This window comes from Oncorhynchus clarkii, unplaced genomic scaffold, assembly GCF_045791955.1.
Source record: "Oncorhynchus clarkii lewisi isolate Uvic-CL-2024 unplaced genomic scaffold, UVic_Ocla_1.0 unplaced_contig_10955_pilon_pilon, whole genome shotgun sequence".
In the NCBI taxonomy this organism is placed as follows: domain Eukaryota; kingdom Metazoa; phylum Chordata; class Actinopteri; order Salmoniformes; family Salmonidae; genus Oncorhynchus; species Oncorhynchus clarkii.
This window is the reverse complement of record NW_027261102.1, coordinates 80,840-104,671: the sequence shown is the minus strand read 5'-3', so window position 1 is coordinate 104,671 and position 23,832 is coordinate 80,840. Positions and strand designations below refer to the sequence as shown.

General features: G+C 45.2%; 1 protein-coding gene across 1 annotated transcript; it reads right to left on the bottom strand.

Annotated features, from left to right (window-relative positions):
• Positions 1 to 2,361: 2,361 nt before the first annotated feature.
• Positions 2,362 to 5,345, bottom strand: LOC139404838 (retinol dehydrogenase 12-like). Its single transcript, XM_071147370.1, has 7 exons — positions 5,257 to 5,345; positions 4,195 to 4,329; positions 3,775 to 3,966; positions 3,283 to 3,444; positions 3,075 to 3,194; positions 2,708 to 2,912; positions 2,362 to 2,513 (listed from the first exon to the last, which is right to left on the bottom strand). The coding sequence occupies exons 1-7, from the start codon at positions 5,321 to 5,323 to the stop codon at positions 2,408 to 2,410; spliced, it is 987 nt and encodes a 328-aa protein (XP_071003471.1). The 5' UTR covers positions 5,324 to 5,345; the 3' UTR covers positions 2,362 to 2,407.
• Between the last annotated feature and the right edge of the window lie 18,487 nt (positions 5,346 to 23,832).

Here is a 23,832-nt window from a genome sequence, read left to right as displayed (position 1 = left end):
TATAGTTTGAAGGTGGAGGGGGTTGTACAGTCTTTCTCTATGGTTTGAAGGTGGAGGGGGTTGTACAGTCTTTCTCTATAGTTTGCAGGTGGAGGGGGTTGTTCAGTCTTTCTCTATGGTTTGAAGGTGGAGGGGGTTGTACAGTCTTTCTCTATAGTTTGCAGGTGGAGGGGGTTGTTCAGTCTTTCTCTATGCTTTGAAGGTGGAGGGGGTTGTACAGTCTTTCTCTATAGTTTGCAGGTGGAGGGGGTTGTACAGTCTTTCTCTGTAGTTTTCAGATGGAGGGGGTTGTTCAGTCTTTCTCTATGGTTTGCAGGTGGAGGGGGTTGTTCAGTCTTTCTCTATGGTTTTAAGGTGGAGGGGGTGGTTCAGTCTTTCTCTATAGTTTGAAGGTGGAGGGGGTTGTTCATTCTTTCTCTATAGTTTGAAGGTGGAGGGGGTTGTTCAGTCTTTCTTTATGGTTTGAAGGTGGAGGGGGTTGTACAGTCTTTCTCTATAGTTTGCAGGTGGAGGGGGTTGTTCAGTCTTTCTCTGTGGTTTGCAGGTGGAGGGGGTTGTTCTTTCTCTATAGTTTGCAGGTGGAGGGGGTGGTTCAGTCTTTCTCTGTGGTTTTCAGATGGAGGGGGTTGTACAGTCTTTCTCTATAGTTTTCAGATGGAGGGGGTTCAGTTTTTCTCTATGGTTTTCAGGTGGAGGGGGTTGTACAGTCTTTCTCTATAGTTTGCAGGTGGAGGGGGTTGTTCAGTCTTTCTCTATAGTTTGAAGGTCGAGGGGGTTGTACAGTGTTTCTCTACCATTTTCAGGTGGAGGGGGTTGTACAGTCTTTCTTTGTAGTTTTCAGATGGAGGGGGTTGTTCAGTCTTTCTTTATGGTTTGCAGGTAGAGGGGGTTGTACAGTCTTTCTCTATGGTTTGAAGGTGGAGGGGGTTGTACAGTCTTTCTCTTTAGTTTGCAAGTGGAGGGGGTTGCTCAGTCTTTCTCTATAGTTTGCAGGTGGAGGGGGTTGTCCAGTCCTTCTCTTTAGTTTGAAGGTGGAGGGGGTTGTTCAGTCTTTCTCCATAGTTTTAAGGTGGAGGGTGTTGTTCAGTCTTTCTCTGTGGTTTTCAGGTGGAGGGGGTTGTACAGTCTTTCTCTGTAGTTTTCAGATGGAGGGGGTTGTTCAGTCTTTCTCTATAGTTTTAAGGTGGAGGGGGTTGTTCAGTCTTTCTCTATGGTTTGAAGGTGGAGGGGGTTGTACAGTCTTTCTCTATAGTTTGCAAGTGGAGGGGGTTGCTCAGTCTTTCTCTATAGTTTGCAGGTGGAGGGGGTGGTTCAGTCTTTCTCTGTGGTTTTCAGATGGAGGGGGTTGTACAGTCTTTCTCTATAGTTTTCAGATGGAGGGGGTTCAGTTTTTCTCTATGGTTTCCAGGTGGAGGGGGTTGTACAGTCTTTCTCTATAGTTTGCAAGTGGAGGGGGTTGCTCAGTCCTTCTCTATAGTTTGCAGGTGGAGGGGGTTGTTCAGTCTTTCTCTGTGGTTTTCAGATGGAGGGGGTTGTACAGTCTTTCTCTATAGTTTTCAGATGGAGGGGGTTCAGTTTTTCTCTATGGTTTTCAGGTGGAGGGGGTTGTACAGTCTTTCTCTATAGTTTTCAGGTGGAGGGGGTTGTACAGTCTTTCTCTATAGTTTTCAGATGGAGGGGGTTGTACAGTCTTTCTCTATAGTTTTCAGGTGGAGGGGGTTGTACAGTCTTTCTCTATAGTTTTCAGGTGGAGGGGGTTGTTCAGTCTTTCTCTATGGTTTTCTGATGGAGGGGGTTGTACAGTCTTTCTCTATGGTTTTCAGGTGGAGGGGGTTGTACAGTCTTTCTCTATAGTTTTCAGATGGAGGGGGTTGTACAGTCTTTCTCTATAGTTTGAAGGTGGAGGGGGTTGTTCAGTCTTTCTCTATAGTTTTCAGATGGAGGGGGTTGTACAGTCTTTCTCTATAGTTTTCAGGTGGAGGGGGTTGTACAGTCTTTCTCTATAGTTTTCAGATGGAGGGGGTTGTACAGTCTTTCTCTATAGTTTGAAGGTGGAGGGGGTTGTTCAGTCTTTCTCTATAGTTTTCAGATGGAGGGGGTTGTACAGTCTTTCTCTATAGTTTTCAGGTGGAGGGGGTTGTACAGTCTTTCTCTATAGTTTTCAGATGGAGGGGGTTGTACAGTCTTTCTCTATAGTTTTCAGGTGGAGGGGGTTGTACAGTCTTTCTCTATAGTTTTCAGATGGAGGGGGTTGTACAGTCTTTCTCTATAGTTTTCAGGTGGAGGGGGTTGTTCAGTCTTTCTCTATAGTTTTCAGATGGAGGGGGTTGTACAGTCTTTCACTATAGTTTTCAGATGGAGGGGGTTGTTCAGTCTTTCTCTATAGTTTGAAGGTGGAGGGTGTTGTTCAGTCTTTTTCTATGTAACCCACCAGACGGGCACTCTCCTTCCAAAGCCTCTTGGCCACCGCATCATCCCTCCCCCCTGGGGCGGTCTCCGTCATGGCACAGTCACTGAGACGCACACACACACACACACACACACACACACACACACACACACACACACACACACACACACACACACACACACACCAATAACACTTTACAAACCGGAGCTAAACAACCTTGACAACAATTGAAAACAATTAAGTACAGTGACTTGATGTTCATGTCCTATCCAGCACTACTTTCACCACAGAGCTTACCTGAAGTAGCTGCCAGACTTGTGCTCCAGTCCTGGGGTGACAGCACAGTAGATGGAGGTCTGGGCACCCTGGGTGGGGGTCTTCATGAGGAGCACGGAGGGGGCTGACAGGATGGCCCTCAGCATGGGGAACCAGGTCTCCACGTGACGAGTCAGCTCTGTCCTGATCACCCCGGGATGCAGGCTGTAGGACGTCACCCCCGTACCTACCAGGGGATCAGATCCCAGTGTTTCACACCTCTACACCGTGTCTGGGAAAAGTCCTATCTGACAGTCAATTAAAACTCTTATTGGTGACAATATTGTTGTTGTAATGGTTGTAATAAATGTGCACAAGGCCAAAGACAACCGAGGGTATTTCTGTTTACCTTTCAACCTTCTGGCCAGCTCTCTGGAGAATAGCACGTTGGCCAGCTTGCTCTGCCTGTAACTGACCAGGGAGTTGTACGGCCTCTTGGCAAAGAAAAGATCATCAAACTGGATCTTACCTAGATGTAGGGAAATAGACTTTGTTTTTTACATTGCATGGCACCTATATTATGGAAAGGCAGATAAAAGTCCAATAGGCCGGTTTACCCCCTTTGTGTGCAATGCTAGACACATTGACCACACGACTAGGGGCGGAGCTCTTGAGCTTCCCCAGAAGGAGATTGGTCAGTAGAAAGTGTCCGAGGTGATTGACAGCCAGTTGTGTCTCGAAGCCGTCCTCTGTTAGCCACTTAGGGCACATCATCACACCTGATGGAGACAACCATCATGATGAAGCGCTATATAACTGGAATCAACCATCCTTATCAGTCATAATACCATAGAGCCAGCTTCCCATTCTCGGCCCGTATTAACAAAGCGTCTCAGAGTAAGAGTGTTAATCTAGGATCAGGTCCCCCCGGTCCATGTAATCTTATTCGTTATGATCTAAAAGGAAGAAAAAAATATCCTAGATCAGCACATTTCCCTCTGAGACGTTTTGTGAATCTGGGCCCAGACATGGCAGTTCCAGTGGTTGCTGAAGCCATAGAGCCAGCTTTCCATCCAGACATGGCTGTTCCAGTGGTTGCTGATGCTCACCAGCGTTGTTGATGAGTATATCTAGGCGATCCTCACTGGCAATGAACTCTTTGGCCAACTCTCTGACAGAGTACATAGAGGCCAGGTCCAGGTGCCGCACAACGATGTTGCTGTTCCCCGTGGCCTGACGAATCTCATCCGCCGCCCTCGCAGCCCGTGTCAGGTCCCGGCATGCCATCACCACCCGCGCCCCTGCAGCTCCCCAAAGTCAGTTAGAGAAGGCACAAACACACAACACACGCCATCCCCCCACAGAGCACATCCTGTCCAAAGAGGAGGGTACCCTGCTCCCAATATTGCAACCATTTCCTGGGATGGGATGGTCGAAGGCAGTAATTTAACACCCTGCCTTAAAGTAGGTCAAACTGTGTCTTTACAGTGACATTTTGTACATAGCTACATAATGTGATTATGCCATACCTCTACGTGCCATGTCATGGCACGTTTCCTTGCCAATGCCAGTGTTGGCACCGGTGACCAACACCGTCTTGCCACGTAATTGGACTGAAGATTGACACACACCCCCAGCAATCCATTTTCTCAACAGAACAACGCCTGTCGGTGCAACAAACAACATGGAGAGAATTGATACCCTCCCACATTATTGCTTGAAAGCTGTACACTTAGAAAAAAGGTGCTATCTAAAACCTAAAAGGGTTATTCAGTTCTTCTTCCAGGTAGAACACTTTGGGTTCCATTTAGAACCCTTTCCACAGAGGGTTCTACATGGAACCCAAAAGTGTTCTAACTAAAACCTAAAAGGGTTCTTTCTACATGGAACCAAAAATAGTTATCCTATGAGGACAGCCGAAGAACCCTTTTGGAACCTTTTTTTCTAAGAGTGTAGTGGGTTCATTTGAGAGCAACATATTATGGTGACCAGGAATATGGACTAGAACTCTGACAGGGAAGCTCTGATGTCTGAGCTGATGATGTGTTTTTGGAGGACAAATTTTTCTGGGTAGACAGACAGAAACTCTGAGCATTTTAACATGCTCCTGGAATGTATGAATAGGAGTTAACTGTGCACTTGATATTAAGAGCTGGGATATGTTTGTGATAAAGAACTGTTAAAAAACATTGAATAACATCAAGATAACATCTTATTAATAACAGATGTCTGCAAAGAGAGCATAAACATATGCTGACAAATTTAGTAAGTGTTCTTCACAAATTACAATTAACACAACCAATTTTGTTATTGTCTGTTTAATATTCAAAATAACAACAAAGTTAGCGCTCTCTCTAATAAAACAATAATAAAAGAGACAAAAAGACAAACCAAGTTGAATGATAATAGAGAATGAAAAATATCTTTAGAGCCTTTTCTTAAAACCGTTAAATCGATTTCATATTCTGAGTGATTTCCTTGCCCCGCCTTCACATTTAATTCAAAGTCTATTCTATATTTTTTTACTTGGTTATTTCATTGTAACAAACACGTTTCAAATAGTACAATGAAAAACAAAGGCCATGACTTACAGATCACTGTGACCGCTATGACAGCGCCATACTTAACCGGCGCAGACCGAGCAACTTCATCCCACATTTTATCCGTAGCCTTGGTCAAAAACCTGCCAGATCATAGGTGGACGGACCGAATACCGTTCGCCTTGGGAGTCACCTCGTTCTAATCTAGGAATATTTCGATGTTTTGCCGGCTATGATGCTCTCATCTGAGAGCGAGGCTATTAATAGGTTTAAAGCAATTTAAATAGAGGGATTTCGCGTCTGTCTTCAGATTACGAAGAGATTACAATCGTATTCTCTAATGTATCATGGGCAATACGAGAGCAGCAGTGGTGTCGAAATACAAAGTGTTATGTTACATCTCTAGGTGTGAACTGAGTGAGCCCAGTCCAGCGAATGAAAACGCTGCAAACAGATGTAAACATACCAATGCAAATGAATAGGCAGAATGGTATAACAATGCATTTGACTAGAATACAATTCCTAGAACATGATCTGGCATAAAGACTATATCCATGTCATGCCATTTAGGCTAATCTGCTGCCTACAATGATAAACTTTGACATCACAATGTCGGGCTAATATCTGTATGTTTATAGGCTGCTGTGATAGTTGTTTGGTTAGGCTATTTGAGGTAAGACCTATTGCTGCATAACACATGTCCTTTATCAAATGTATAGGGACCAGAGGGAGATAGCATGCCATATGTGCTGCACGGATGGGTTATGTTTGCTACCTCACAGTAATATTACTGGTCAATTCAGCGTTACAATAGCCTAAACCTATAACCTAAGAGAAGAAAATAAAATATATATGTACACATTTCCAAATACAGTACCAGTCAAAAGTTTGGACACACCTAGTCATTCCAGGGTTTATTCTTATTTTTTACTATTTTCTACATTGTAGAATAATAGTGAAGACATCAAAACTATGAAATGACACATATGGAATCATGTAGTAACCAAAAAAAGTTAACCAAATCAAAATATATTTTATATTTGAGATTCTTCAAAGTAGCCACCATGTGCCTTGTTGACAGCCTAGGCCTATAGCCTATAAGCAGTATTTTTGTAACATTGTTTTGTGGAGTGGACTACATGTACATGAATCCCAAAGTGAATAAATTATCATGGATGATGACCCCTTCTCTCTTTCTCTCACACACACACACACACACACACATTACATTGCTATGGCATTTTCTTGTGTTACTTTTATATTATTTAGTAAATATTTCCTTAACTCAATTTTTTGAACTGCATTGTTGGTAAATGAGCATTTCACACTTGTATTCGGCGCATGTAACAAATATTTGTTTATTTTATTTGACACACACGCGCGCACACACAGTTCACTCTGTAAAATTGTAATGTGAGAACATAAAATGTCAATGTGAGTATGTAACATTAATCAGCACATCAATAGTTAGTTCTCCAGAACCCAGCCCTTTAGTTCTCAATTGAAAGCATGGAACCCAGCTGGATCAAGGAACTACAATCCTGTCACTGTTTTAAAGTTTAGAAACGTTAATAATCTTCATTTCTGATAGGCCTACAGTTTTTTTCTCAGGGTGGGAGAATCTTTCAAATACAAAATATACACTTACTGTATGCATTTTTAGCAAAGTTACATCATTGTTGCACCCTGCAGAATTGACAAAAACACAGCACCCAGCCAAAGTACAACACTTCCTCCACAGTTCCGCGCCATTGGAAATTGGAGGGTAGGAAGTGTAGTCTCGGTTTGAGGCAATGTTCTTTCCTAAACTCCACAGTAAATGTAGCTTTTGTATTTGAACAATTATTTCTTGCTTATATGAAAGTACAATTCTAAATGTTTCCAAAATTGTATCGCGTGTGAGGTGTATTTGCATTTAGACAGCATTTTGTCAGGGACCGAGCGTCTGGGCATTTTTCTCACAAGGCGAAAGAGGAAGACAAATGGCTCAATGTAATGCAATGGAATTTGAGTCATGAATAAGGGCTAATAAATAGCATCATGATATAACAAAATGGCTGCTTGCAGCTTCAATGAATTTGCCTTTAGTGGGTGTATGGATATTAGTATTGACACAAATTTGGTTGAAATTAATACTATTTCATGTATTTGAGTATTAATTACCGTGTTAGAAATTAATTGACTTGAATTAACTACGTTTTTAATGAAATTTATTAAAACAACGCAGTTTTAGGGCAACCCTACTTCCTGAAATGCTTTGCTCCGCCTCTCTTCTTTACATTGATGGGAGCCAATCACAGTGCAGATTTTTAAAGCGGAAATGACGCAAACTTTGTTTTGACCAATGTAATTTGCTGAAAGAGGTAAACGTCTGCCTCCTTCATGCGGATTAATATGCCTCCAATGGGGAACATATAGCCTGCGAATAATTTTTGTGTGTTCTAGTTTATTAGCGTTCTGTCTTCATATTGGACGGGGTAAGAATTTAACTGTAATAGTTTATGGTTTACCTGTAGTTTGTGTGTCACAAATAATACATATATTTTGTGCCGTAAATATATCTAATGTGCACGCTAAACGTTACAGTGGAAAGACATCAATAGCGTAGCCTACACGTTGTGAGTCAGTAGTAACATTACGCCGACGCAGAATGTATTTTCCACAAAATGTGAGGGGGGGGGGGGGGGGGGGTCTTATCTCTTTGGAATGCGACTATTGCATTACGAGATCATCTCTTCTGCAAAACATGTACATGACTTGTTAGACTCACGGAACGAACAGCTGTTTTATTTGAGTCATGCACCTCAAATCTGTCATACATGTAGAGAACTATTTTTGTCCCCCGCCCCTTTCGTACATTTTCTAGTGGTTGCCAGGGACATTTAGCGAGAAATTCTATCACAATGAGCCAGAGAAGAATAATAGATTAACTCAATTGCGTATATATATTTAAAACAATTGCCCCCCAAAAATTGTCAGAGAAGCAATGTTTTCATTCAATAGTTTAATATGTATTTTTATATCTTTAGAAATTCAATTTCATAAGATTATTTATATCCTGGACAGATTTTCTATATCTCTGAAGCCAAGTCTCTGAGTCATATTGCCAACATTCAATCAATAGGCTTTTTTTTTCCTTCTTCAATAGTGTAGCTTACGGCAGGTAGCCGGCAGATAGCCTATTGGTTAGAACGTTGGACTTGCAAGATCGAATCCCCGAGCTGACAAGGTAAAAATCTGTTGTTCTGCCCCACTGTTCCTAGGCTGTGTTCTTAACTGACTTGCCTAGTAAAATAAAGGTTACAATATAATAAATGTTTGAAATAAATTAACTTTATAGTTTCATACAAGTTACACAAACACATGAAACTTATAAAAACACTGATATTTACTCAAGCTACAATGGTGTTTTTTAATGTACTGTATGATGTTCTGACACTGTTCGTAGTTCTCTAGCGATAGATCTACACTTATGAGTGTACACTTACTAGACATTTTAACCGTTCAGTGTGTCTTAGTTGTTTATTAGACATTTGATCCGTTCAGCAATATGGACGGCGATTTATTCATGGAATGTGAGGAGGAGGAGCTGGAGCCATGGCAACAGATGTATGATGACGTGGAGGAGGAGTTGGAATTCATAGAGGGCGACAACGACAACGGTGAGCATGCCCATTGGCCAACTATTGCCACAGAGACAGACTGACACACCCTTTTGACTGTCATCTTGGTGACGGACTGATCACTGCGTTCCTTGTCATGGTCTGAACATGTATGAATGGTCAATGACCCAGTCATATAGTCGGTTAGCATAAGACACGCGTCAAACTCATTCTACGGAGAGCCGAGAATCTGCGGGTTTTCGCTCCTCCCTTGTACTTGATTGATCAAATCAAATTTTATTTGTCACATACGCCGAATAAAACAGGTGTAGTAGACCTTACAGTTAAATACTTACTTACAAGCCCTTAACCAACAATGCAGTTTTTTAAAAATACCTGAAAAATTAAAAATAAGAAAAAAATAAGAGATAAGAAAAACAAATATTCAAAGAGCAGCAGTGAATAACAATAGCGGGGCGATATACAGGGGGTACCGGTACAGAGTCAATGTGGAGGCTATATACAGGGGGTACCGGTACAGAGTCAATGTGGAGGCTATATACAGGGGGTACCGGTACAGAGTCAATGTGGAGGCTATATACAGGGGGTACCGGTACAGAGTCAATGTGGAGGCTATATACAGGGGGTACCGGTACAGAGTCAATGTGGAGGCTATATACAGGGGGTACCGGTACAGAGTCAATGTGGAGGCTATATACAGGGGGTACCGGTACAGAGTCAATGTGGAGGCTATATACAGGGGGTACCGGTACAGAGACAATGTGGAGGCTATATACAGGGGGTACCGGTACAGAGTCAATGTGGAGGCTATATACAGGGGGTACCGGTACAGAGTCAATGTGGAGGCTATATACAGGGGGTACCGGTACAGAGTCAATGTGGAGGCTATATACAGGGGGTACCGGTACAGAGACAATGTGGAGGCTATATACAGGGGGTACCGGTACAGAGTCAATGTGGAGGCTATATACAGGGGGTACCGGTACAGAGTCAATGTGGAGGCTATATACAGGGGGTACCGGTACAGAGTCAATGTGGAGGCTATATACAGGGGGTACCGGTACAGAGTCAATGTGGAGGCTATATACAGGGGGTACCGGTACAGAGGCTATATACAATGTGGAGGCTATATACAGGGGGTACCGGTACAGAGACAATGTGGAGGCTATATACAGGGGGTACCGGTACAGAGTCAATGTGGAGGCTATATACAGGGGGTACCGGTACAGAGACAATGTGGAGGCTATATACAGGGGGTACCGGTACAGAGACAATGTGGAGGCTATATACAGGGGGTACCGGTACAGAGACAATGTGGAGGCTATATACAGGGGGTACCGGTACAGAGTCAATGTGGAGGCTATATACAGGGGGTACCGGTACAGAGACAATGTGGAGGCTATATACAGGGGGTACCGGTACAGAGTCAATGTGGAGGCTATATACAGGGGGTACCGGTACAGAGTCAATGTGGAGGCTATATACAGGGGGTACCGGTACAGAGACAATGTGGAGGCTATATACAGGGGGTACCGGTACAGAGTCAATGTGGAGGCTATATACAGGGGGTACCGGTACAGAGTCAATGTGGAGGCTATATACAGGGGGTACCGGTACAGAGACAATGTGGAGGCTATATACAGGGGGTACCGGTACAGAGACAATGTGGAGGCTATATACAGGGGGTACCGGTACAGAGTCAATGTGGAGGCTATATACAGGGGGTACCGGTACAGAGACAATGTGGAGGCTATATACAGGGGGTACCGGTACAGAGACAATGTGGAGGCTATATACAGGGGGTACCGGTACAGAGACAATGTGGAGGCTATATACAGGGGGTACCGGTACAGAGTCAATGTGGAGGCTATATACAGGGGGTACCGGTACAGAGTCAATGTGGAGGCTATATACAGGGGGTACCGGTACAGAGTCAATGTGGAGGCTATATACAGGGGGTACCGGTACAGAGTCAATGTGGAGGCTATATACAGGGGGTACCGGTACAGAGTCAATGTGGAGGCTATATACAGGGGGTACCGGTACAGAGTCAATGTGGAGGCTATATACAGGGGGTACCGGTACAGAGTCAATGTGGAGGCTATATACAGGGGGTACCGGTACAGAGACAATGTGGAGGCTATATACAGGGGGTACCGGTACAGAGTCAATGTGGAGGCTATATACAGGGGGTACCGGTACAGAGTCAATGTGGAGGCTATATACAGGGGGTACCGGTACAGAGTCAATGTGGAGGCTATATACAGGGGGTACCGGTACAGAGTCAATGTGGAGGCTATATACAGGGGGTACCGGTACAGAGTCAATGTGGAAGCTATATACAGGGGGTACCGGTAAAGAGTCAATGTGGAGGCTATATACAGGGGGTACCGGTACAGAGTCAATGTGGAGGCTATATACAGGGGGTACCGGTACAGAGACAATGTGTCAATGTGGAGGCTATATACAGGGGGTACCGGTACAGAGTCAATGTGGAGGCTATATACAGGGGGTACCGGTAAAGAGTCAATGTGGAGGCTATATACAGGGGGTACCGGTACAGAGTCAATGTGTCAATGTGGAGGCTATATACAGGGGGTACCGGTACAGAGTCAATGTGGAGGCTATATACAGGGGGTACCGGTACAGAGTCAATGTGGAGGCTTTATGCAGGGGGTACCGGTGCAGAGTCAATGTGGAGGCTATATACAGGGGGTACCGGTACAGAGTCAATGTGGAGGCTATATACAGGGGGTACCGGTACAGAGTCAATGTGGAGGCTATATACAGGGGGTACCGGTACAGAGTCAATGTGTCAATGTGGAGGCTATATACAGGGGGTACCGGTACAGAGACAATGTGGAGGCTATATACAGGGGGTACCGGTACAGAGTCAATGTGGAGGCTATATACAGGGGGTACCGGTACAGAGACAATGTGGAGGCTATATACAGGGGGTACCGGTACAGAGTCAATGTGGAGGCTATATACAGGGGGTACCGGTACAGAGTCAATGTGGAGGCTATATACAGGGGGTACCGGTACAGAGTCAATGTGGAGGCTATATACAGGGGGTACCGGTACAGAGTCAATGTGGAGGCTATATACAGGGGGTACCGGTACAGAGTCAATGTGGAGGCTATATACAGGGGGTACCGGTACAGAGTCAATGTGTCAATGTGGAGGCTATATACAGGGGGTACCGGTACAGAGTCAATGTGTCAATGTGGAGGCTTTATACAGGGGGTACTGGTACAGAGTCAATGTGGAGGCTATATACAGGGGGTACCGGTACAGAGTCAATGTGGAGGCTATATACAGGGGGTACCGGTATAGAGTCAATGTGTCAATGTGGAGGCTATATACAGGGGGTACCGGTACAGAGTCAATGTGGAGGCTATATACAGGGGGTACCGGTACAGAGTCAATGTGGAGGCTATATACAGGGGGTGCCAGTACAGAGTCAATGTGGAGGCTATATACAGGGGGTACCGGTACAGAGTCAATGTGGAGGCTATATACAGGGGGTACCGGCACAGAGTCAATGTGGAGGCTATATACAGGGGGTACCGGTACAGAGTCAATGGGTAAATGTGGAGGCTATATACAGGGGGTACCGGTAAAGAGTCAATGTGTCAATGTGGAGGCTATATACAGGGGGTACCGGTACAATGTGTCAATGTGCTGGGGCACCGGTGTCGAGGTAATTGGGTTGTTAAGTGGCTATGCATAGATAATAACAGAGTAGTAGCGGGGGTATCTGGGTAGCCATTTGATTAGCTGTTCAGGAGTCTTATGGCTTGGGGGTAGAAGCTGTTTAGAAGCCTCTTGGACCTAGACTTGGCGCCAACTTTCAAAGCATTTAATGGCTACAGACATGAGTGCTACGGGTCGGTAGTCATTTAGGCAGGTTACCTTAGTGTTCTTGGGCACAGGGACTATGGTGGTCTGCATGAAACATGTTGGTATTACAGACTCAGACAGGGAGAGTTTGAAAATGTCAGTGAAGACACTTGCCAGTTGGTCAGCTCATGCTCAGAGTACACGTCCTGGTAATCGTCTGGCCCAGCGGCCTTGTGAATGTTGACCTGTTTGTAGGTCTTACTCACATCGGCTGCGGAGAGCGTGATCACACAGTCATCCGGAACAGTTGATGCTCTCATGCATGTTTCAGTGTTATTTGCCTCGAAGCGTGCATAGAAGTTATTTAGTTCGTCTGGTAGGCTCATGTCACTGGGCAGCTCTCGGCTGTGCTTCCCTTTGTAGTCTGTAATGGTTTGCAAGCCCTGCCACATACGACGAGTGTCAGAACAGCCGGTGTAGTATGATTCAATTGATGAATTAGGGTCAGTAATTAGTAAGGAACTCCCCTCACCTGGTTGTCTAGGTCTTAATTGAAAGGAAACACAAAAAACCAGCAGACACTAGGCCCTCCATGGAATGAGTTTGACACCCCTGGCATAGGACTATGCTGTGAAGGTAAATACAATCAAAGTTTATTTGTCCTGTGCACAGGATACAACAAGGGTAAATAGTACAGTGAAATGCTTATTTGCAAGCTTTTCCTCAACAATGGAATATTCAATATCAATGGTATAAAAAGTAAGAAATACAGAATATAAACTGAAAAAAACAGCTCAGAATCAATACTAGGTCAGATCAAATAAAAACACAGGAGAATGGATGCTAATTCTCATGTAATTTAACTGTACCTTGCTGTTTATGTCATTGTGTGTTTCCTGCAGTCTGTGAAGCCTCCTTTTTCTCCTCGACATCCCGAGAAACTCCAATTCCCAGCATACCCTCCCTCACTCCCTCAGCTGCACAACGTGTCCCGGCAACGGTTTCCAACACAATCCTGTCCTCCTCCTCTGTCTTGCAGCGCACCACTAGAGCACGTGAGTTGATGTTTTGGGGGGGAAGGATGGTGTCTCAAACGCACACTGCCCAAAGGTTAAAACAGCTGTCGTTACTTTCAGAAACACAGGAAAAGCTCAGGAATTGATTTTCATTATTTGATTGTACAGGAGTATTTATAAATGTGTTATACACCTCGGAGTCGGAAACTAAAGAGAATGCACAAGCTGCTCCTTTTTAAAGTGGCAACACTGATTATAATATAGAACCGAGGGCTGAAGCTGTTGTAGCAGACATGAGTGGCTCATGGTCTTGTGATGAGGTAGCCCCTGCCTACGACATCAAAATCAGTGTTATTCTCAGCAAAGGGGAAACGTCCTCTTGGTCTAACAGTCAAGACATTGGTTTCTCCCTTGGTAGACCTGAGTTCAGATCCCGCCCTGGACACTAACCACTAGGTTGTCCCCCTTCCTCTGTGTCCCTCAGCTCCTGTGTCGTCATCGGTGTTACCTCAATTTATGGTCCCCACGGGAGTCCCTGGTATGCCCTCTCTGGTACCATCTGGCATGGTCCAGGGACAACAGCTGATCCAGATCCAAACCCCTACAGGTCTGAGCACCATGCTACTGCCCACAGCTGTTAACCCTGGTGCCGGCCCGGCCAATGCCCAGCAGATCTACTTCACCCAGGTACGGACTGCATCAGTGCTCACGGATCTTCTCTGACCTGCTTTGGTTCAGCTCAGCGAGGTGGAATGCATTTAAGAATGTATTTAACTTCATCTCATTACTATATGTCACAGGGTTTCCCGGTCCGAAACGTCAGGCCTGGGCAGAACCCTATGGGGATAGTTCTGAATTTACAGCAAGGCCAGATGATTCGACCCATCACCCTACTCTCTGGTAATTTTATAACTTTAGGTCTTTAATTTCAGCATCTTTATCCAGTGCTGTTTTCAAAGAGCTACAATAGACATACAGGGGTCCCAATGGTATAGTAACACCATTTTGTTAACAGCCCTCTCTCTCCTATGGTAGGACCTGGAGGGCAGTTCTTTGCTCCGTCTATGGGGATGCCTCAGGTTGTGACCCAGCCTGCACAGATTAGGCCCACTGCTGGCCCCAGTGGTGTTTTACGGCAGGCGGTGCCCAGCACCTTTGCCACTATGCAAATCCCTGCCACCCTCACCATCCGCGGGCCCAGTCACGCCCCCCTCACCACCACGGCTAGCACCATGGGCACCCGGCCCACTCTACTCAACACTTCCTCACAGCCTCAGATTTGTAAATTCTTATTTTATGGGTGGGTCTAAATTCAATGAAGTACAGCTTTTGTCTCTATAGTGACATCTGTTGAACATCCCCTGCTTTCCTTTGTGCTATAGTGAAATGGAACCAAGTCCCAGTCGCTCTCCAATCGCAGCTTCTGCAGATCGTCAAGAGCAACAGCCAGGCCAATGTACCCGTGGCCACGCCCCTGACACAGGGCAACACCAAAGGTACAGTAATTACATCGATATCAGATCTATTGCTCATTATCATATTCCCTCGCGGGTTCTAAGTGTAGATATGTCGCTGAACAGAACATTGGTCAAATGTTTCCCTGTTCTGTTTGTTTTACAGTTGATCGGGAGGTAAAGATATGCCCCCGATGTGGAGCCCAATTCAAAATGCAAGAAGCACTTCAAGGACATATGTGTGTAAGAAGCTTAATCATATGCACCATAGAACATTCCAGATATTAAACCATGAACATTCACCACTAGTAATGATGAGAATGATGGCAATTTTAAACTGTATTGAATTCCCCCCTCCCAGTTCTGCTGTCCAGACCTGGTCATTACTGCTGGGCCTTCCAGCAGCAGTGGCACTCAGAACCCCCTGCCAGAACTGGCTCCCAGCTCCAACCCAGACCCTCCGCCTAAGGTGGTTATGCTAGTGGATGATTTCTACTATGGCCACTTCGCGGGCCAACAGTCCCTGGTCGACAGCCAGCCCACGAAGCTGAACTATTCCTTCAAATGTGTCATCTGTCCCAAGAGGTCCAATAGCAACATTAGGTAAGGATGGGGTCCCCTGCTCCAGATACACACACACAGTATGTACACATACAGACTGACCATAAATTGATTTGAAATGACAACATTTAGGGGTAGAAGTATCAATCAAATGTTTGCATGTGATATATTGCCACAAAAGTATCTGGACCACTTATTGAAGGGTTAGAACTATGCAAATGCAAATCTCAATTGCTGGAAGGATGTTAACTGTGTGTGTGTGTGTGTGCTCGGCAGGCTGATGGACCACATGAAGCAGCACCCAGAGATGACTAAATGGGTGGACCAGCTGACCTCCTGCCAGCACTGCTTCCGCCAGTTCTCTACCAGCGCCCAGCTCCAGTACCATGTGGAGAATGCCCACGGGCCCACTCAGTCTTCCAGTACACCCTCTCATTACCATACTTACATATTCACCTGTTGTTAAATATGCATCCTGGGAGATATATTTTCTTATGATTAAACTAAGTTGCATTTGATGGAGGATTTGTGATTCGTTTTCTCTATTGACCGTGCAGCTTGTTGTAAGATCTGTGAGTGGGCGTTTGAGAGTGAGCCTGTGTTCCTGCATCACATGAAGAACACCCACAAACCAGGAGAGATGCCCTATATTTGCCAGGTTGGTAACCTTTCACCTCCAGTTAAACAGGATAGAATAAAAGCTGGCCTTTCCATTTCCTCTCAGAACCACACCTTCCTGAAGTCCCATCCCTTCTTCTTTTCAAGGTGTGTCGGTACCGGTCTTCTTTCTTTTCTGATGTGTACAACCACTTCTGTACCAATCATGCAAAGACATGCAACCAGCTGTGTGTCTACTGCCTGAAGGTGTTCAAGAGCCCCAACTCCTACCAGCAGCATTACATACGACACCAGGTAGAGGAACAACCCAGGCCCATTACATTTTATGTCATTTAGCAGACGCTCTTATCCACAACAATTTACAGTAGTGAGTGCATACATTTTCTCATACTGGTCCCCCGTGGGAATCAAACCCACAACCCTGGTGTTGCAAGTCCCATGCTCTACCAACTAAGTCACACAGGACCATAAAAAAGTAAGCATTGTTCCCATTTAAAACTGTTGTAAAGAATTTACTTCAAGGAAGGTATTTATGGCCTGGTTTCCCACACTCATATTATACCTAGTCTTAGATTAAACACCAATCTCAACAGAGGATCTTCATTGTAAGTGTGTATTTAGTCCAGGACTAGGATTAATCTGGGTCTGGGAAACCGGTCCCATATGTTTTATAAAGGCAGTGATACTGCAAGAAAAAGTGTTTGGTAAACTCTTGTACAAAGACAAAACGAGATCACAATTTCTTCTGCAGTTTATGTATAGCCCTGAAACGCTGAACCCAACTCTTGATTTTTCAGGCCAGTAGAGCGAGTCACTGCAACAAGTGCCGTTTGCAGTTCCTCTCTGCCACGGACAGGATGGAGCACAAAACCCACAGCCACAGGACCTTCCGCAAACCCAAGCAGCTGGAGGGGCTCCAACCTGGGACTAAAGTGAGTTGATGAACAGCTTCATTTCACTGATTAGACCTTCTCTTACTTGTGCCACAAAGTGGCGTCATCCACAGAGAAATGTCTTGCCACTTTATCTACACTCTTAGTTGAAAAGGTGCTTTCTGCTATTCCCATCCCACCTTTGAAGAACCTTTTTTGGTTCCATGTAGAATTCTTACAGAGGGTTCAACATGGAACCCAAAATAAGGGTTCTACATGGAACCCAAAAGGGTTCTCCTATGGGGATAGCCGAAAAACCCTTTTGGAACCCTTTTTTCTAAGAGCGTAGAGATTCAGGCAATTTACTTGTTGGACAGAACAACGGTTAACCAAAAAGAAATGCATGTCCTAGATCAAGAAGGAGTTATATTAGTATAGGTATAGTATTCATAAGTAGAATGGGGTTAAACACTGTGTTATATTCTTGTCTGTGTACTTAGGTGACCATCAGGGCATATTCCCACCACAAGGGACAGTTGCCCTTGCCCAAGAATGTACCTATGGACTATAAGACGACAGGCCCCACTCCTCAGGCGGGCCAGACCTACACCAACATACAACATAAACTACAACATCAGTCCAAACCACCTCCACAAACAACCAGAACCACCATGAGGAAATCCATCAAGCAGTTGGACCTGCTCACCAAGTTTCAGAAACGGAGGTGAGTAATAGTTATATTGTTGTACATGGAGCGACTACAAATCCCAGGACTACAAATCCCAATCATTCATCTCAGACTTAGTTTTTGATTGAGAAGTGTGACAGTAGCGCTAGCTTGCCCTCTGAGAGCATGTATAAACATAATCATCATTTGGTGGGTGTTTGTTATTTTTCACACATGTACAAGTGTGTATTAATACGTGTGTGTGAGTTGGAAATACGTTTTTTTTTGCATATCCCAACTCTCCCTGAAACACCCTTGGAGGGTTGGCTCACGGCCAGGGTGATGTATAAACGCATATATTGTGGCTGAAGTGTCTGACCTCTGTGTGACCTCTACAGTGTGTCTCTAGTCAAGCAGCGGTGCATGGAGTGCAGCTCAGACGTACCCAGCTTCCCCGACCACTACCCCACCTTCGTCCACTGTGCTGTGTGCCCCTACAGCACCTGCTGTTCGCGCTCCTACGCAGACCACATGATTACGTGAGTCAAGCTTCAATATAGATAATGTTTTATTAGTCAAAGAAACAATGGTTCATTCATTGATCATAGATGTCTTGGACAGTTTGATAGTGTTCATTTCTCTTGTTGCAGAAATCATGCACCACGTATGAAAACCAACCGGGTCCCCCTGCACAAGCGGCCCCCCCCTTGGTAATGGACACCTTTTCTGTTGTGTTTTTGATCTTTTTTTGCCTTGCCAGTTACTAGGGACACATTCCAACCTTCATTCCCTCTGTTCCACACAGCTATTTGAATCTGCGGTGTGAGCTCTGTGACTTCAGCTCTCAGACAGGGGACCTTATGGCCAAGCACCTGGCCCAGGACCCAAGTCACGGCTCCAGCACCTGTACACCAAATGGTAGGTGTCTTCAAGCTCCCCACAGAACTCCAAACAGATAGCCTTTGCATGTCAGTTTTACCATGGAAGGAGAAAGATGCTTTATATTTGCAGTTTAGAAAATGTTTTGAAATTGCTAGCACAATTTAAAAAGTGTATACTACTACGTACAATGCATAAGCATTTAGACATGAACATTTATACACCATTAATCTTATTCATTAAATGTACTATAACGTAGAACCAGGATGGCAACATTCATGGTGACATTTTGTGCAAAATGTGCCAGCAAAAGAGCCCCATGATTTGACATCTAGTTGTGGTGGGTTGCTGTCGTTATTTACTTTGTTGTTTAACTTGGCCTGATGCCAAATGTTTTGTTGCACAAGGTGTTGAGCTTATCTCCCCTTGTGAACACTGAAAGACATGGTAGGATTATTGTACAGTGAGACATGGTTCACACCAGATATTGTACAGTGAGAGACATGGTTCACACTAGATATTGTACAGTGAGACATGGTTCACACCAGATATTGTACAGTGAGACATGGTTCACACCAGATATTGTACAGTGAGAGACATGGGACACACCAGATATTGTACAGTGAGACATGGTTCACACCAGATATTGTACAGTGAGAGACATGGTTCACACTAGATATTGTACAGTGAGAGACATGGTTCACACCAGATATTGTACAGTGAGAGACATGGTTCACACCAGATATTGTACAGTGAGAGACATGGTTCACACCAGATATTGTACAGTGAGACATGGTTCACACTAGATATTGTACAGTGAGACATGGTTCACACCAGATATTGTACAGTGAGAGACATGGTTCACACCAGATATTGTACAGTGAGAGACATGGTTCACACCAGATATTGTACAGTGAGACATGGTTCACACCAGATATTGTACAGTGAGACATGGTTCACACCAGATATTGTACAGTGAGACATGGTACACACCAGATATTGTACAGTGAGACATGGTTCACATGGTGAGAGACACACCAGATATTGTACAGTGAGAGACATGGTACACACCAGATATTGTACAGTGAGAGACATGGTACACACCAGATATTGTACAGTGAGAGACATGGTTCACACCAGATATTGTACAGTGAGAGACATGGTTCACACCAGATATTGTACAGTGAGAGACATGGTTCACACCAGATATTGTACAGTGAGAGACATGGTTCACACCAGATATTGTACAGTGAGACATGGTTCACACCAGATATTGTACAGTGAGACATGGTTCACACCAGATATTGTACAGTGAGACATGGTTCACACCAGATATTGTACAGTGAGAGACATGGTTCACACCAGATATTGTACAGTGAGACATGGTTCACACCAGATATTGTACAGTGAGAGACATGGTACACACCAGATATTGTACAGTGAGACATGGTTCACACCAGATATTGTACAGTGAGAGACATGGTTCACACTAGATATTGTACAGTGAGAGACATGGTTCACACCAGATATTGTACAGTGAGAGACATGGTTCACACAAGATATTGTACAGTGAGAGACATGGTTCACACCAGATATTGTACAGTGAGAGACATGGTTCACACCAGATATTGTACAGTGAGACATGGTTCACACCAGATATTGTACAGTGAGAGACATGGTTCACACAAGATATTGTACAGTGAGAGACATGGTTCACACCAGATATTGTACAGTGAGAGACATGGTTCACACCAGATATTGTACAGTGAGACATGGTTCACACTAGATATTGTACAGTGAGACATGGTTCACACAAGATATTGTACAGTGAGAGACATGGTTCACACCAGATATTGTACAGTGAGAGACATGGTTCACACCAGATATTGTACAGTGAGAGACATGGTTCACACCAGATATTGTACAGTGAGAGACATGGTTCACACCAGATATTGTACAGTGAGACATGGTACACACCAGATATTGTACAGTGAGAGACATGGTACACACCAGATATTGTACAGTGAGACATGGTTCACACCAGATATTGTACAGTGAGAGACATGGTTCACACTAGGAATTGTACAGTGAGAGACATGGTTCACACCAGATATTGTACAGTGAGAGACATGGTTCACACAAGATATTGTACAGTGAGAGACATGGTTCACACCAGATATTGTACAGTGAGAGACATGGTTCACACCAGATATTGTACAGTGAGAGACATGGTTCACACCAGATATTGTACAGTGAGAGACATGGTTCACACAAGATATTGTACAGTGAGACATGGTTCACACCAGATATTGTACAGTGAGACATGGTTCACACCAGATATTGTGGAGTGCCCATAAAATCCCCTCATATAGGACACCAGAGGGGGCCTTCAATCATAAATATTTGTACATCTATATTGGTTAGAACAAGGCCTTATGTTCTGGTCATGAGGTCGCACTAAAGCTATTGGCCCTACCTAATGTAAAACTATTTTTACAAACTTGTAAACACAAAAAAAAAATGAAATGGTGTGTGTGTGTGTGTGTGTGTGTGTGTGTGTGTGTGCGTGTCTACAAAAAGTAATGTGGAAAAAGATGAACCACACACTTATTCACAACCACACACAACAGGTGTTTGTTACCATACATTCCCCTTCTCTTCATTAATGAGGTCAAAGAACTCTACATGGCTGCATCCCATGTTGCTCGTTCACACACTATCATCAACTAGATTCAGCCACGGGCCCATTTGAGTTTTTCTTGAGGGGATGGTTAGGGGGCCAAAACATAATTACAAATCATTTGTAGACTGCAAATTGACCTCAAAGCCCAAATGGATATAATATTTGACTAAAACATCATTTCAAACCTTGCTTACATTTGTATAAGATCACATATCTCTCTATTATGCGTGGGAATACGTTGGAACAGGAAATGTAAATCACCTGGCCCTGATTTGCTGGTGTGTTTACAGTCTTATGTCCAACAAAGAAGGCCTGTGGGCTGCCACTTGTGGAACCCTGCATTACAGGAACTGACAGATTGTTGTACATCAAGACACACTCCAAAGCATGTTTTGTGCCAAAGTAAATAGGAAAATGTGTGGAGTCTAAAAATGACCCAAGTGCAGAGGAGTAATGTCTTACCAAGGAGACAGTCTGCATACCAATCTGTTTTCCTCTGCCGTTTATGTTGTTTTCAGACTACTGGCCAGTTGTGAAGGTGTTATATCTTTCCCTGTTCTATACACATGGTGTTGTAAAAGTGGACTTGGCTGACATAAGAAATGGCCCAGGGAGTTTATAAAAGAAAAGTTGTCAACTTGGCTCTGTGGAGCAAAAGACTAACTGTTGTTCCTGTGATCCCCTTCCCTCCCCCACAGAGTCTCTGGAGTCTGACATTGAGTTCTGCCAAGAGGAGGAGGACAAATCCGGGGGGGGTGTGGAAGTGGGGAGGTCTGAATGGGCGTTAATGGAGAACTGGAGAGAACCTCTGCTGAGAGGCACCAACTCCACAACCATCCTCGACTTCACAGAGAGCTGCGGTCCTCGCCAGTCCTTAAACAAAAACAGCGACGCTGTCGACTACTTCAACCTGCTCTTCCCGTACTCGCTCCTGGAGCTCATCGCCAACGAGACCAACGCCAAGGCCAAGACCTGCCAGTTTCTTGGGCAGCGTGACCCGGACTGGGTCCCTGTTGCCGCTCACGAGATCAAGGGCTTCATAGGTCTCAGTATCCTCATGGGCCTTCAGAGCCTCCCAGAGCCTGCCAACTACTGGTCCTGGCAGCACTACGACAACTGCCACACCTTCTTCAGGGCCATGTCCATCAAGCGCTTCCAGCAGATCTCCAACAACATCTGGATGGGTAGTCTGCTCACCTCCATGGAGGAGGAGGAGGAGGGGGAGGGCAGTGGCAGCGACAGGCTGCGTCTCTTCAGACCTATGCTGAGCATCCTTGGCGACTCCATGTGGGAAGCCTACCAACCCAACCGGTGCCTGGCCATCGACCGGGCCCTGCTGCCCAGCCTGGAGACGGAGGCCGGCCAAGCCAAAGGGAACCCCAAGGCCCAACCAGGGGTGTGGCTGCTGTGTGACTCCAAGTCGGGCTACTGCCACCGACTGCTCATCCACATGGGGAGGGAGAAGGAGAATGAGCTGGGGTTCAGTGTAGTTCCCCCCTTAGTGGAGGGACTCCAGCAGAAACACCACCAGCTCTTCCTGGGTAGCTCACTGGCCTCTGCCCCTCTCATGCAGAAGCTCTTGGAACAGGGCATTTACGCCTCCAGCTCCTTTCCTCCACCAAGCCCCATCCTCCCCAGGGAGCTGTGGGAGCAGGGTAAGCTGGAGAAGCCTGGGGACTTCCTGCAGAGGCAGTTGGGTCCCCTGCTGGCCACCCGCTGGAAAGACACCAAGGAGATGGGCTGCCTGTCTACCAATGCCAGGCCAGGGCAGCCAGACACAGTGTGGAGGAAGTCTCAAACCAAAGTGGGCGAACTCAGCCCCATCGAGCGGCCCTTAGCCTTCCGACTTCTGCAGGAGAATATGCGAGGAGTGGACATCTGCAAACAGCTGCTTGCCTGCAACCCTCTAGGAGGGCTGCCACTAGACAAGCACTGGCGCAGTCTCTTCTGGTTCCTGGTCAACCTGAGCATAGTCAACGCCTTTATAGTGCTGCGGGAGAGCCGCAAAGAGAACCCACCGTCATGGGTGCAGGGTGGACTCTTTACCCAGGCAAACTTTCGAAAGCGCTTAGGGCACCAGCTAGCCAAGTGTGCAGAGAGACAAGCACGCATCCACTCTGAGAATAAAGAGGGACTAGCGAGCGTGCGAGAAGTTGCCCTGCAAGGCAATCCAAATAAACTAAGGCACAGACTGGTTAAACTCACCGCCAAGACCAAGAGATGCAAGAACTGCAATTTGAAGAACCTGCGACATGAGAGCGTGTTTGGATGCATCGTTTGCAAAGCCAACCTGTGCAAGCAGCCCAGCTGCTTCTGGGAGTATCATGGCTTCTCACCCCACCACTCAGGTCAATCATTTATTTGATGTTTTGTAGATGCACACACAATAATATCATCTCTTGTGATACCAA

Coding starts and splice junctions, on each gene's coding strand:
- LOC139404838 (XM_071147370.1), bottom strand. CDS start 5,323: ATGTGGGATGAAGTTGCTCGGTCTGCGCCGGTTAAGTATGGCGCTGTC. Junction 3,195..3,282: donor TAGCATTGCACACAAAGGGG/GTAAACCGGCCT, acceptor CCCTACATCTAG/GTAAGATCCAGTTTGATGAT. Junction 2,514..2,707: donor AAGTCTGGCAGCTACTTCAG/GTAAGCTCTGTG, acceptor TGTGCGTCTCAG/TGACTGTGCCATGACGGAGA.